General features: G+C 36.0%; 1 protein-coding gene across 14 annotated transcripts in view; it reads right to left on the minus strand.

Moving 5' to 3' along the window:
- The window catches only part of NRXN1 (neurexin 1), a 659,042-nt gene that overhangs the window by 438,275 nt on the left and 206,098 nt on the right, over positions 1 to 14,669 (minus strand). For all 14 annotated transcript variants that reach the window (XM_079298612.1, XM_079298607.1, XM_079298599.1 and 11 more), the window contains one exon: positions 133 to 434. In XM_079298612.1, coding sequence (XP_079154738.1) covers positions 133 to 434 — 302 coding nt within the window. The remainder of the gene's footprint in view (positions 1 to 132; positions 435 to 14,669) is intronic.

The following is a 14,669-nucleotide window of genomic DNA, read 5'->3' on the forward strand; positions in this document are numbered from 1 at the left end:
GGCAGGAATATCCTTCCTTGTGCAAATAAAAAACTAACCAAATGCCTGCTAAACATCCAATATGCAATTTTCAAATTATCAAGCGTTTACTCATAACAAAGTCAGTCATTCTTGTATCCATTGTACTGTTACCTGACGCAGATTCCTGGTTACTTTCACATCATGCCAGGCATTGTCATTAAATTTCCCATTCACAGGTTCCACCAGCGCTTCAAAGGCCCCTGAGCCCAAATTAATGACCAAGGAGACAGCTCCATTTTTCAGTGCAAGATTGACATAATCAGCCGATTTTCCTGTGTGAAGCATCAGTCCGTTCCTCTGAAGTGTTTTAAACGACAGAGTTATTTCATCACTGCTACTCTGTATGGGGTTCTGAGATAAATCATAGCAGAAGTATTCTGATCCCTTGAATGTTGCAATATATTCTTCTTTTCCTGGCAAACAAAAAGAGAGAAACAAACAAATAAATCGCTGGCATTTAATTAAAGGCAACTTGCAGGAATTATTTTCATAGCTAATTTAACAGTATTAGTGTAAGCACTGTATCAAAAAATAATTCATTTAAAACACTTAATAGCCATGAAGGAAGGAGATAAATGAGATTTATCATGAACACATTTTAAACTATTTTCTACCAGAATTTACATGTATAGGTTTAAACTCAAAAAGTAAACTGCACCAGCAATTTTTATTTTATTTTAGTATTAATGCCATTTAAGCAATCTGATCTGAAATACATCTAAATATATAACGTTCAGGTGAATGTACAGACCAAAGCATTATTCTAGTCAAATTGCAGATCTTTTTTTTCTCAATTTTAACTAAAATTGACACCCTGTTGAGGGTTGTTTTGTTTGATTTTTTTTTCCCCCTCTTTGCCTGTGGAATTTTTCCCATTGACACGCTAAAAGGCACTGATGGATAAGTCCTTGTGCTGGAGAGCCCCTTAATTTCAAAATTAAACTAATTCAGAGGGAGGCACTTTACATTTCATGGGAAGGCCCTACTTTCCCTGGCAGACACCTGTCTTTCAAACCAAGACACATCCCAAAAAGAATCAATAATCTAGATACTTCCAGTAGCTCTGCCTAAATTCTTGAATAAACTAAAGCTACAAAGCATTAATTTAGGAATCTACCTTAAAGCTTTATATAGTACTGTGCAAATTAACATGAATCAGTAAATGAACAGGTTTGGGTTTGTTTTCTGGGATGTACTTTTACTAGCTAATATGTGCAACACAAACAAAGCTAGTATTTGCAACCACAAATAGCTGAGCTGTCAATGTCAGAAAAGCAAGTATTACATATATGGAGATTACATTTCCCCTAAAATCTTATACATGAACATGTACACTGACCTTACACTAAAGGAATTTAGAGCTATAAACAGGCAAAATTTTTTTGTTTAGAGGTGTATGGAGTTTAGAGCTATAAAAAGGCAAAAATTATTTGTTTAGCTAATAATAAGTTAGTAAAATCCCAATGAAAACATGCAGGTTTTTTGCAGTTTAAAGATGAAGTGAGAAAGCCTGAGGATGTCAAATTTCATCCTACATGAGAATACAGTCAAATCCTCAAGGCAGAGCTGCACACATCAGTAGGATACCATGAGAACAAACCCAAAACAGGCATAAATATATAGATAAAGGCAAGAACAATATCAATCACCAGGGGAGATATAGGTTGGATATTAGAAAATGTTTTTCATGGAAAGAGTGATAAAAGTACTGGGATGGTTTGCCCAGGGAGGTGGTGGAGTCACCATCCCTGGATGTGTTTAAAAAAAGACTGGATGTGGCACTTGGTGCCATGGTCTAGTTGAGGTGTTAGGGCAGGGGTTGGGATTGATGATCTTGAAGGTCTCTTCCAACCCAGTCATTCTGTGAATTCTATGAATTTCAGCAACTAGTGAATGACAGAACATGCAAAAAACAGGTGTGAAGACAGGTTTTGTGAGAAGTGCCTGGGTGTATTTGTCTTCTGTTGTAGCCTATACACTAACTTTGATCCTGGATATTCAAAATGCTTCTCTTTAGATAACAGAGTAAGTTCAGAGACTACTGCAAAATACTTCAGAGATAAGGAATCAGACAATGCCTGCATTTTGCTTTAACTTTTCTTTGTAATAAGAACATATTAGAAGTTATTAAACTGTGTTTACTTGAAGTGCTTTCTCTCAGATTGATGCAGAATTCTTGGCAGTTTTTTGGTTTTGGTTTTTTTTTTGTTTGTTTTTTGGTTTTGCCTGAGGGGGGTTGAGGGTTGGTTGTTTCTTTGTGGGTGTTTTGGGGTTTTTTTTCTTTTTCTGTGGCAGCAGCCAAATCATACTAGACTACAATGTAATAAACTCAAAATGACTGTTTAAAAATTATGCTTTCTTTACGGCTCAAAACAAGAACCAGTTATATAGCAACTGATAGCAACACATCCTGGACCCTGATGCATTTCAGTAGAGGATGAGCACTTTGGTTCATGGTGCATAAAGGATTCACAAATAATGTATTTTCTGGGGTTTCAATGCACTCAAAGCAGCAGCCTTCATCTCATCTAATGAATATTTAACAAAAGCACAAAATGCACAAGAGCAAATTTATTTGCTACGTGTGCTTGCTGCACAGGCATATTAAAGCAGCATGAATACCTACAATGGAGATGATAAAACAGATGCAGCAACCTGGCATTTGCAGTTTTGTCCCAGGTATTTAATGACTACACTACAAAAAAACCTGAAGGACATAAATGAATCAACATGAAAAATATTTATGTATACACATTATGCACTGTAAACTGCTTCTGTAAAACCAGATCATTCACACAGACACAAAAAATTATGGAACTTAAATACATGCTAAGCCCTTTAAAAAAAAAAAAAATACTCCTAAACAAAGATCTGAAGAAGCAAGAAATTCATCCAAGGAAAAAAATGAGTAATTCCTCAAGCAATACCTCTGCAGAATTCACTGTTAAATTTTGAACCCTCACTCATTCCTTTCAGCTTCAATAATATAGTCCATTATACACAGTATCACCAAATTAAAATTTTTGAACGAATTACTTATATTTACATCAAACAAGCATTCACTTGTTAAAACAACTTGTGAAAACAAAAAAGTGAAAACAAAAAAATGGAAACTGAACACAGCATTTTACTTCAGAGGAAACATTTTGGTTAAAAAACTTAAACACTCTGGATGAATATACTAACTGCATGCTTCTCCTACTAAATTATCTTTTCTGCTCACCAGACAAACCAAAAATATCCATTATTTGCTATTTTTATGCAGTTTCTATGCCATTAATTCAAATATCATATTCCGTGACAATGTTCTAGTTCGGCCAAACTGCAAATATTACATAAATTATTTGAAGCAGGAATACCAGTAAAATGCCTCCACATTTTTGCAGTCCTCAGAGTAATTAATTCCTCATGAAGAATTAAATTTCACTCTTATGATCATTTGGATGAAACCTCAGGCATAGTTGCCCTCAATCTAGCATTGATATTTGGGAAATGACTGGGCACTGCAACTCCAAATCTGCCTTGCCATGCCCAGCTCTGGAATGAGAAGATAGGAGGTAAAACACCCACAGGTTTGCTACAGGCCAGCAAAGATACAGGAAAAGCAAGAAGAGGAAATCAGGTTACAAATCTTTTTTGTGCTTTTTCATTGAAAATCAGACTTTATAACACACATAGAGCAGAAGGCTTGTAAGTCAAAATGTTTCAGCACAGGATAGAAATGCCACTAAACAATATTGGTACTCAGCCCTGCATCAACTTTTTAATATCAAAAAGATGTGCTATTTTACTTTTGATATGAAAGTATGTATTTAAAATGGACATTTAAAAAAACTCTAGAACATTCAAATGTTGTACATAAAAAAACCCACTCAATCTGTTGCTTCATTACATAGCACAATTTTTGTTGATCCTTTAAGCAAATTAAGAACAGGCCTCATTAATAACCAGTTGTGTAAACTGCTGGCTGTTTGTTTATTTTTTCAAATTATCACTTAATGACACTTAGAGAAACCATTAAAAATGCATGGCAGTCATTCCAGCCAGTATGAAGTGTTGCATTTCATTTAATGATTAAAAAGTAATTACCTGCATAGAAAAGCACAAGATAATATGAATGCCATAAAGGAGTTTAATATGTTTTTATTCTGAATTTTGAGTACTGTAAGTGGTGTATTCTGGCAGTGAAAATCCAGAATTACAGGAGATGTGCAAACATGGAATGGCACAATCTGTGTCACAGGATTCAAATGAGAAGTGCTCTATTAGACCACCTGTTGCTGCAGAAAGAGCATGTTTCTTTGATGCACTGAAGTCAACAACAGTTTTAGTACTCAGTTCTTTGGAAGTTCAACTAATCCTTAGTTTGATAAAACATATGGAAGCAATACTTCCATGGGCCTTAGTAGATTTTGCAGTCCTACATAAGTTTTATGCTAAGTTTTATAGCACATCCACCCATCTCACTGGCATAATCATAAACAAGTCTGGATGTATCCACAATAATTTGATCATGTGCCTATGTCTGATTTAAATCACATACATAAGATTAAATGCTTTGATCTTACTAGATAGTAACAATAATGGAATCATAGACAAGAGAAATAGAATGGTAGCAAGAGTAAATCACAACCCATGTGACAAACCTATCTAGTATTATACAACAAAACCCGGTGGAGCACTGTCAATTTATCTGTCTACCAAAATAATTACTGTCAAAAATAAAATAAGCCAACACCACTGATACTTTGCTTCTAAGAGCCAAGTTACTTCTCTACAATTTTCAAGATATTAAATGTGCTCTGAATAAATAAATTACACCAAACCAGAGTCTAGTATGTTCCCAAATGTACTGCTCAGTGCTCCACTTCACAACAATTTAAAATTCAAACCTTTATTCACTACACCATCAGCTTCTAAACTTATAAAGTCTTTCTGAAAAAGTAATGCAACTTAGAAAACTACACTAAAACAGCATGTAGAGAAACCATTAGCAAGAATGACTGATACAATAAAACCAGACAGCCTGAACTGCTGAACTGCTATTTCTGTGGCACACTTTTGCAGTAATAGCAAACTAATGGCTTGCCATTCCATACAAAGGGAATACTCCCCACATGAGGTGTGCACCTTTGAACCTGGAATGGTCTCAGGATGCATCTTGCACAAGGTTTCTCAGCACACTGCTCTTCCATTAAATATATCACTCACTGGATCTTAAGACAAAAAATTACATAGACTGTAAAGTAGTTCTCCAAATATTATAATGAATTTGACTGTTTTTTGTTTCCCAATCAAGTAACAACAAAGGATGACCAGACTGCATCCAGAAATTAAACACAGGCACTCAAAGAAGAAGCCAAAATAATATTGTCTAATAATAATAAATAAAATAAAATAAGACATAATTATCAAACCAACACAAATTATGGAATTATGATACAGCCTAAGAAATTAATTCTGAGAGAATGCAGAGGATCTGCTTTATCAGTTAGAGTTAATTTTTACAACTACTGTTGTTGTTATACACTAGCAGTTTTCTGTTTCTATCTCTTGTAAATAACTTTTTTTAACAGAAGAATCTTCCATGCTTCCTTTCATTTCTCCCAATCTCTTTTTTCCTTTCCAGAAACTATACTCCTTGCTCTCTAAACAAGTCTCCACGGAATATTCCAAGGATGCAATTTGGAGAAAAAAAATCAGATTCATGATTCCAAATCCACAGCTGGCAAATATCTACCTGTTTTCATTTTTTTTAATGCCCCCTCCCCTCTCCAGTAAATATAAATTTCTGTGTCCCTTCCCTTTGTGAGGGAGTAATTTCATTATGAGGTAATCATGACTAGCCTAACATGAAAACAAAACCAGAGAAGTTGTTTAAGACCATAAGCAATTTATTCTGAAGGACTGAAGAATTACTTCTCAAGGGCTTCTTATTATTGTTTTAAATTATTCTTTTGCAAAAAACCCAAAAACCAAAAAAAAAACAACAAAAAAAAAAACCAACTCCCAAACACTAGGCTGGCTAAGTATCTATTCATTCTATGGATTCAGGGATCTGTGAACCAATCCAAGCCTTTCTGTGGTAGAAAATGTTCCACTCAAAACCATGATAAAGTAAAACTTTCGTTAGTTGTTATAACCAAGTGCTTTGGACTGCCATGGTCACTGTTCATGGTTTATCTCAAAAAACACACTGCACCTGTGATCCTGGGCACCAAAGTCTGCACTACTGGTATCCAACATAAAAGAAAAACTAGTATCCATTGCAGTAAAATGAGGTGCAAAAGAAAATTCTACCTGCCAATTCTACCAGCATAACTAAATCAGGTATCACGATGCAAAGAAACTTGGGAAAGTTTTCCAGTTCCTGTTTTGTTTCACACACAATCATTAAATCAGTAGCCAAGTGATTGAAGAACCTCTGAAGTATGTGCCTCTGAGCCCTTCCCACCACCTCAGTTGAGAAAAAAATTATGATAGTTGCTACTCTCATGATAAATGACTTGCAGGGAACACTAGATAAGTGATAAATTACTCCATTTTGCTAAACAGCCATTTAAATTCATAACTAAAATGGCTGCACCAAGCAATTTCCTCACTAATTTTCATGTCCTTTTATTTAATCACACAGAGTATGCACTTCAAAAGCAGATTTGTAATTGGGGAGGGAGAAAAAAGCAAGCGGGAGTTTTCAAGGAATGGTGCCATCCTAGTGTACATTATATACTAAATTGCCAGAAGGTGGAAATAAAAGAACCTTTTTCGAATTAGCAGCTGCATCATTAATAAGTAGATTACAGTATTCTGCACTTTATATTGTAATGATAATGCCTCAAAAAATTACTCAAACCCCCAAAAGTTTGAAATTGTAATTTTAAAACTTATCATTGTCCACCCAGGGGCTGGCCCATGGAACTGGGCTGGGTCTCTTATTTATAGTCAAATTAATTGTCCAGTACAAACCAGCTTGTACTGCAACATTTCAGTATCAGAGTGCTGACAGAACTCCTGGTAAAACTGATGTTATTACAGGAAAAAATAGTGGTTTTAATTTTACTCCCTGTAAGTATATAACTTGTGCAAATGCAAGTTCTAGAATTCTTTTTCTTTGAGTGATGAAACAGGTAAATCCTTCCTCTGCAGCCTGGGCTTGCTCTCTTCCGCTTCTATCACATGGAGGAGAGGTGCACAAAAAACAAATGCAGTTATTCTTGCAAAAATTGAAAGCAGTCTTTGTCCTAGATAAAAATCCATTTTCTGCTTCTTGGATGAAGCAGTAAAACCTTACTCCTTGCTGAGTATTTTCCAAATGAGTTGCATTCATTTTTCACTGTCCTAAGTAAAAACGTGGAATAGGAGAAGCAAGAAAAATTGTTTTTACCTTGTTGGTGATATTTAAACACACATTTCAAATGAAAGAACAAGGAAGAAAATAATCCCCAACAAACACATTTCATGTGTATAAAGAGTTAATGAGTTAAGTGATGTGATAAGGAACAGTTACAAAGCTAATAAGAAACTTCTGGGACATGAGCTGAATACCTCTCTTATGGCACCACACAGCATTGGAGGATTAGTGCAGCATGTCCTGGGGTTTAGATGCAATAAAAAACAACAAGCAATTTTCTAGTCCTAATTAACTCCTGTTAAAAGAAGCCCTTTGTAGCAATAAGCTTTCCAGAGATGCAGGGGGAATGCCACTGCAGTTGTATTATGTACAAGATGAGCCACTGCTATAAAACCAGTTTTGCTCTTGTCTCAGAGAGGTACTACAGGAATAAGTAGCATTAAACTCACTGAAAAGAGATAGAGCATGGTTTTGAAAAAGGTAAAACAAAACACCTTTCAGAGGGAATTGACAAAACTATCACTTTTTTTTTTTTCTGTCTCTGCCTAAGATTGTATCATTGAAGGGATGTCTACATAGAATTATTTGGGAAAAATCATTTGGATCTCTGTGTTAAGCCTTCAAAACATGCTTGTAAGAAGCTATTTATGATTCTTGGTCTTCCTATAAAGCTGGGAAATTTAATATGAAAACTGTTGTTTTATTACATCTTCCAGCCTGTTGAAGATACTCTCATTTAAGAAAGATTTTTCATATATAAAGCAAACAAACAAACAAAAAAATCTGAGTAACTGAGCATAGGAGGAATACATTCTGTGAAAGGATCCTACAGCAACAAAGGGGATCTGAGGAGCTGAAGTCTCAGCTGAAGAAATCTGCTGTTCAAAATAACAAGCAGAGAGATGTGCTAATGGCCTGTTGCTACACTAGAAATATTTGATCCAAACAAGCCATGCCTAATATCTCTGTGCAACCCTGCCTCTTCAAATGAAGTAAAAGGAATTCCTATGTGAGTTAAAAAAGAGTAAAAGATCTCTTTTTTCATTGATTAATTCTGGATATAGAAGAAGCTTAAAACTTCTCAAAGACAGACCATTGGTCAAAAATACTCTTTGATCTCAGTTCATTATCACGTGGAAAATAATTCAGCCAAAACTGTATTTTTAACATAAGGCTGCATGTAAGAAATAGCGTCAGGATAAATACACATTCCTGTGATGCATTTGATATTTCTTTTGGCACCCCAGAATTATCTTCAGCCACCATCAGTACCTAGGTCAGGTGCTCAGAAATGTCATTATTAAAAACTAAAGTACGAGTTATAAGAAATTCAGTACAATGTTTTTGGGAAGATTTTTCTTCCAAAGAATGACAAATGTAGAAGAATTTTCATTTAGTGAGCAAAAGAATAGTACCAATTCAAGTTCATTTGAATAATTAGTATTAAACTCTGATATCTAATAAACTTCATTAAAAATTCAGACAACCTCCCTCCAAATGTTAAATTTATTAATGATCACTACAGTGACTAATGATATTTTACAACTCTTACTGATGGACAAAGCACTAAGGACAACAGAAACATTTAATTGATGAGCACGGCACAGACCTTTAGAGAATTACATTAAGACAAGACAACCTTCTGGTCTGGAAAGAAAAATCAATTATGTGTTTTGAGTAAAAAAAAAAAAAAAATTATTTTAAAATGGTGGCAAATTGAAAAAAAAAAAAAATATTAGCAACTATTTGTATAACAGGGATTCTGGTGAAGGTCATGGCAATAAAAGCAGCTGTCTGTACTTTACAGAGAACAGCACCCACAGGTATTTACACAGAACTGCAACCACCTGCATATGTATGGGAAAAAACAGTCAAGGGCAAATCCAGAATCAGGAAATGACTATTTAAAAATTCAGATGAAACACTGAAAAAGGACTTTACAACTCACAGAAAACCTAGATGGTTATGATTGTGCTATTACCAGAGGCTGTGACACACCTTCCTAGAAATGTTTTGACCTACTACTTTGGTTTGTTCCTGTTTGTTTCAATGCTGCCTTCCACTCTCTTCTTCCCTCTATCATAGTTTTTCTCCTTAAGAGACCTTTGTTATTGCACTACAATTCCTGCTGAGAGGCAAAGGTTGGCTAAGCTGTATGCTGGTGAGTGTTCTCACTAATGAGTAGTCACTGGAAATCCCCAATCACATCTGAAGATCAGAATAATCCCTAATAAAAAACACCCACACCCCCAATACATTTATTTGTATTTTATGTGCAGCAGTCAGTTAAAAGAATATATAAAAGCAGGGTGTTAAGGATAGGGGAAAAGGCAAATTAATTTAATACATTTTATTCTCAAAAAGACACTAAAATTTCATGAAATCTACAGAAGTGTGACAGATAATATTCTGTACCAATGTATTGTAGCTATTTTTTGCTTTGCTGGAACTATTGTTTGTTCTTAAATTAATTCTCACTTTCCAAGACAATAAAGAAAAAGGCAAAACCACCATTATTTTTGTAATTGTTAGACAAGATATAGCCGTTTTTCATACCCCTTCTTCTTCCTATCCCAAATAAAAATTTAGGTCAGAGTATTTCAGAACATGGGAGATGTTGAGGAAAGAGCATCCACACAAGCAAGAGCTTATTACTGAATACAACAACAGGTTTTGCGTAAATAACAACCAGAGGTATTCAGATGATAATTTCACGTCTCAAAATCTGATTTATCTGACTGCAAATAAAATGCTAAGGTTTTTCTTTGCTAATAATCACAGCTAGCTCTCAATGCAATTTACAATAAGTTTTAAAGGCTTAGTAACAGCTACATAACAAAGATTTTTAAGAAAAGTGTTGCTAAAATAAGTAATTGCCACTACAAAGCCACTTCATGAAACAAGCCTGCTTATGGAGGTTCCATGGAAAATTTCTGAGACACATAGCAAGACATCAATGAAATGTTAAAGCTCTGAAATCCATTCCCCTACATCTTTTTCCATGATTCTCTAAAGCTTATCCCCAATAACATGATAGAGGAAGATATAATTCAAAGAAATTTGATGGATACTTTAACATGTTTCAAGTAACAGCTGTGTATTTTTAAGCAAGATAATTCTTGCTATCACTTCACAGAACCACAGAAGAGGTCAAGCTGGAAGGGACCACAGTGGGACATTTGGTCTGGTCTCCTGCATAAGCAGGGTCATCCCAGAGCACACAACACAAGATTGTGTCCAGATGGTTCTGGAATCTCTCCAGCAAGGGAGATTCCACATCTTCTCTGAGCACCCCATCCCAGTTCTCAGTTAGCTGCCCAGCACAGTTCTTCCTCATGTTCAGTGGAACTTCTAGTGCATCAGTTCCTGCCTCTTGTCCTGCTGAGTAGAGCCTGGTCCATCCTCTGACATCTCCCCTCAGAGACATTGATGAGCTTCCCTCTCAGACATCTCTCCTTGGGGCCAAACAGGCCCAGCTCCTTCAGCCTTTCCCAGAAGGGAGATGCTCCAGTCCCTGTATCCCTCCACTGGTCCTTCCCCAGCAGCTCCATGTCTCTCTTGTCCTGAGGAGCCCAGAACTGGACACAGAACTCCAGATGTGCCTCACCAGGGCTGAGCAGAGGACCAGGATTTCCTCCCTGACCTGCTGGCAATGCTTTTCCCAATGTACCCCAGGACACCAGGGGCCTCCTTGGCCACAAGGACACACTGCTGGCCCATGGACACCTTGTTGTCCACCAGGACCCTCAGGTTCTTTTCCACAGCATTTCTTATTCTTTTCAAAAAATACCAGGCCTTGGTAACATTCACACTTAAACAGAGTTCAATAACCTTCTAACATACTTCCAGTAAGCTACAACAAAACAAGGCTTTCACGATCTATTCTTGATACCAATTTTTCTTTTAAATGAGATTTTCAAAAATTGTTAAGTGGGTTTCTTGGCCTGACCATAGCTTTAAAATTATATGTGCACTGATTTACTTTCAGCTATGAATATTTAAAAAGACCTATCTCTAGATTTATATTTAAAGGACCATTTTAGGCATGCATTTCAGAAATATAAAAGATTTCTAAGTCTCTCCACGTCTTATTATCAAATCTGTGAAAACCTAAGAAAACTTCTGCAAGTAGCAAAATAATCAGTATTATATATGCTTCACATTTAGTTTTTTGAAGACTGACTAGTCCCTTCTCCAATAATTCAGTATTACCTCCTTATTTTTTCAGAAGTCATAAATCTTTGAAACTACTTGATAAGAAGGCCTCCCTACTGAGATTACCAATAGTCTTTTTATAGAAGCCTGCAAGAACACTGTAAAAGCAAAAGAAGATTAGCAGAGTGCAAAAATAATTGGACTCTAGTGCTGTATTGATATTTTAGAGGAAAGATTTGCTGTCATGACTGGGCCAAGTTGTCTGATGGTAAATTCCACTGAAGACAGCACATTTGCACTGCTGGTACTTTATCCTGCTTTTTATGCAATAAATATGTCCAAGAAGGTGAGATACTTAGAGTGTCATAGATAGTGTGACATACTTGCATCATTGCATGGATCTAACATAAAACTTAACAACTCATTTCTCAGGTAATGGAAAGGGTAGAAAAAAGCTGGAGATAGAAAGAGTGACGCTGTCAGTGATACTGCCTCATTTTAGAAACATTAGATATTAAGAAGTAATTTCACCTCTCCAGGAACTTGTCAAAAATAACTACTTAAAATCCTTCAATATTTATTATTACTGCATAGGAGCTTATCATTATTTACAGCCTTCTGCCCTACAGATATGAAATAGAAACAAGACTGTAATAATCCAAAGAACACTTACAGAAGAAAACATAACTGAAAAAAATAATTTAACATATCTTACAAAGGATAATCAAAAGAGAAAAGCTGTGACACTCTACTGACAAGCACATTACATAAATTTCAGGTTTGGGTACTCTTCATTTTTCAAGAATCTAATCTGCATTCAGGGTCTGAAGCTTCTCTACATTTCAAGGCACTAAGATTGTGTTCACCACCTCTGCTGGTACTAAACCATGACTGGAAAGGGCAGGGAAAAAAGCAACAGAGCCTGTATCCTTCACCAAATGTTCTGGCAACTGACATATATTTTCCACAAATTTCTATCTCCTAACCAATGTGGAAAAAATGTGAGACTGAAGACTGTCAACAACAGCAGGAACCACAGGCTGGCTGCTCCTGCACAGCTTGAGCATCACTGCTGGTCCCACACTAAACCACACAGGAATCAGGAGAAAGGACTACAACCAGACTGACTATTCACACACAAATACTGCAGGATAGAGCAAATTCTGTGAAATGTTTTAATATAATAAACCCTTTATTTTCCCCTCAGAGAAAAACAATATTCCCTCTACAGTATACAGTAAGTTTGCTTCAAATCATAAATTGAACACAAATGCTCTTACCAGCAGCATCCATTTTTTTCTTTCCCACCTGTGCCTCATAGGTGTCCTGTAATTAACCATCAGCTGTTTAGACACACAGCCCCAGAGGCTGGTTAGGTTTTACATTTATTACATTAGGAAAATGCCATTGTGCAGTAGCCAGAGTGAAAGGATCAATAGACAGAATGCTTGCACTCTGAGTTACACAGGCTATGAATTCACCCTTCTTCTACAACCCTACCATTTTCTTTGCATTATTAAATATAGTTTTGTTTTCCTAAAGTCCCTCTTCATTTTATAGCACCCTGAGAAAATAAGTAAAGCCCTTTATGCACAATACACAAGACATTTGATTCTGAATACATGCCATTGCACTTCTAAAGCTGTTTGATTACTACTCTGGATACTTTCAAGTTAATTAAAATTGAAGAGTCCTTGACAAAACACACCAGCATTCATCACAGAACCACCAGGTCAGTTATTATGTTCACAAAATTATTTAAACCTTTCTGAACTTTCAGGAAAGGGAATTACTGCATCTGTGAAGAAATAATTTTGCAATTATCTCTATTTCTCCCCAAGGCTCCAACACCTTATAGATTTTCCAAGGGTTTGTACTCAAAACTAATAGAAAGCTATGTTTAAAGTATTTTAGAATCCTGCCATCAGTTCTATTGTTGAGGTAACATTATATCACAGTACTCAAATGAAATGGTAGAGATGTAAATGGTTTAAAATTAAAGGTATGTGCATCATTAAAAATTCTGCCTAATTGCCATTAAATTAGGAATTTGCAGACTAGCAGTCCACTCTTTCTTAATTCACTTCTACCTCAGTTCATTTTCATTGGATTCCTAAACTGAAATCTAGAGGTAAACCACAATTTAACTGAAGGGTAATTTGATTATTTTATTATTCAAGGATTATTTGTTTGTTCTTTAGTCTGGGGCTATGGAGACAATATGCACACTGCAGTATTTCCATCTCATGAGCAAAAGCAGGCAACATTCATCAGTCTGTTAGCCATGAAATCAGGAATGTTTGATGTATCCAAGGGCAGCTCCTGCAGCTCCTGTTTTTCCTGCTACACCCCTCTGAGTTATCTCCAGACTCCCCCAATATTGAGCTAATAAGTAACTTTTTCATGCTGCCATACAAGAAACAGACTTAATTTTTATTTTCCCCTTTTTATTTTCTATGCTCATCTTTTTGGGGCTTTTTGTGCAAGCACAAAGAAAAGCTGAACAGCAGCCTGCCCTGGCTCCTCAGAATACAGTAACACCAGCACAACTTTTCTTCACCCATCCTGTGGTGGGTTTTTTTGTCAAGTGGATGCCTAGCACAGGAAATTAACCATTAAATTACTAAATCCATTTACCCCTGTATTAGCAAAGAACTGCTCCAGCATAAAAGGAAACTACAGCTAAAGATTCTATTAAAACTCAGAAATTTACCATGGATTTCCAAACTGGTTTTATGACAAGCTGCATCTTGACCCATTTCTGGTGGTGCAATAGTCAGCATCCAGGTATTTCTCCCTAGCTAGTGAGTAGTATCAGAACAAGACAATTTTTAATATTCCTTGGCTTCTCTCAAGACTCATAAAATGCTATTAAATCTTCCTCTCAATGTCATCAACTTTTCAAGCCTAGAATTATGTTTTGGAAAAGCACATTTTCATTCTCTTAACACTCTACTAATTTTGTGGAGCAACTTTCAGATGATCAACTACATCCTGTGCTTGCTCACTCCAGCCCAGCACTTCTTTTTTCCTATAGGCACAGCTGACCACACACAGTGATCTATGAACCAAACAAACCCCAGATCCTCAAGTGGGCAGATGCAGGATAATTCTGTGTTTTGGCTGCTATGCACCCATAGCT

This window comes from Erithacus rubecula (assembly GCF_903797595.1).
Source record: "Erithacus rubecula genome assembly, chromosome: 2".
NCBI classification, from domain to species: Eukaryota; Metazoa; Chordata; class Aves; order Passeriformes; family Muscicapidae; genus Erithacus; species Erithacus rubecula.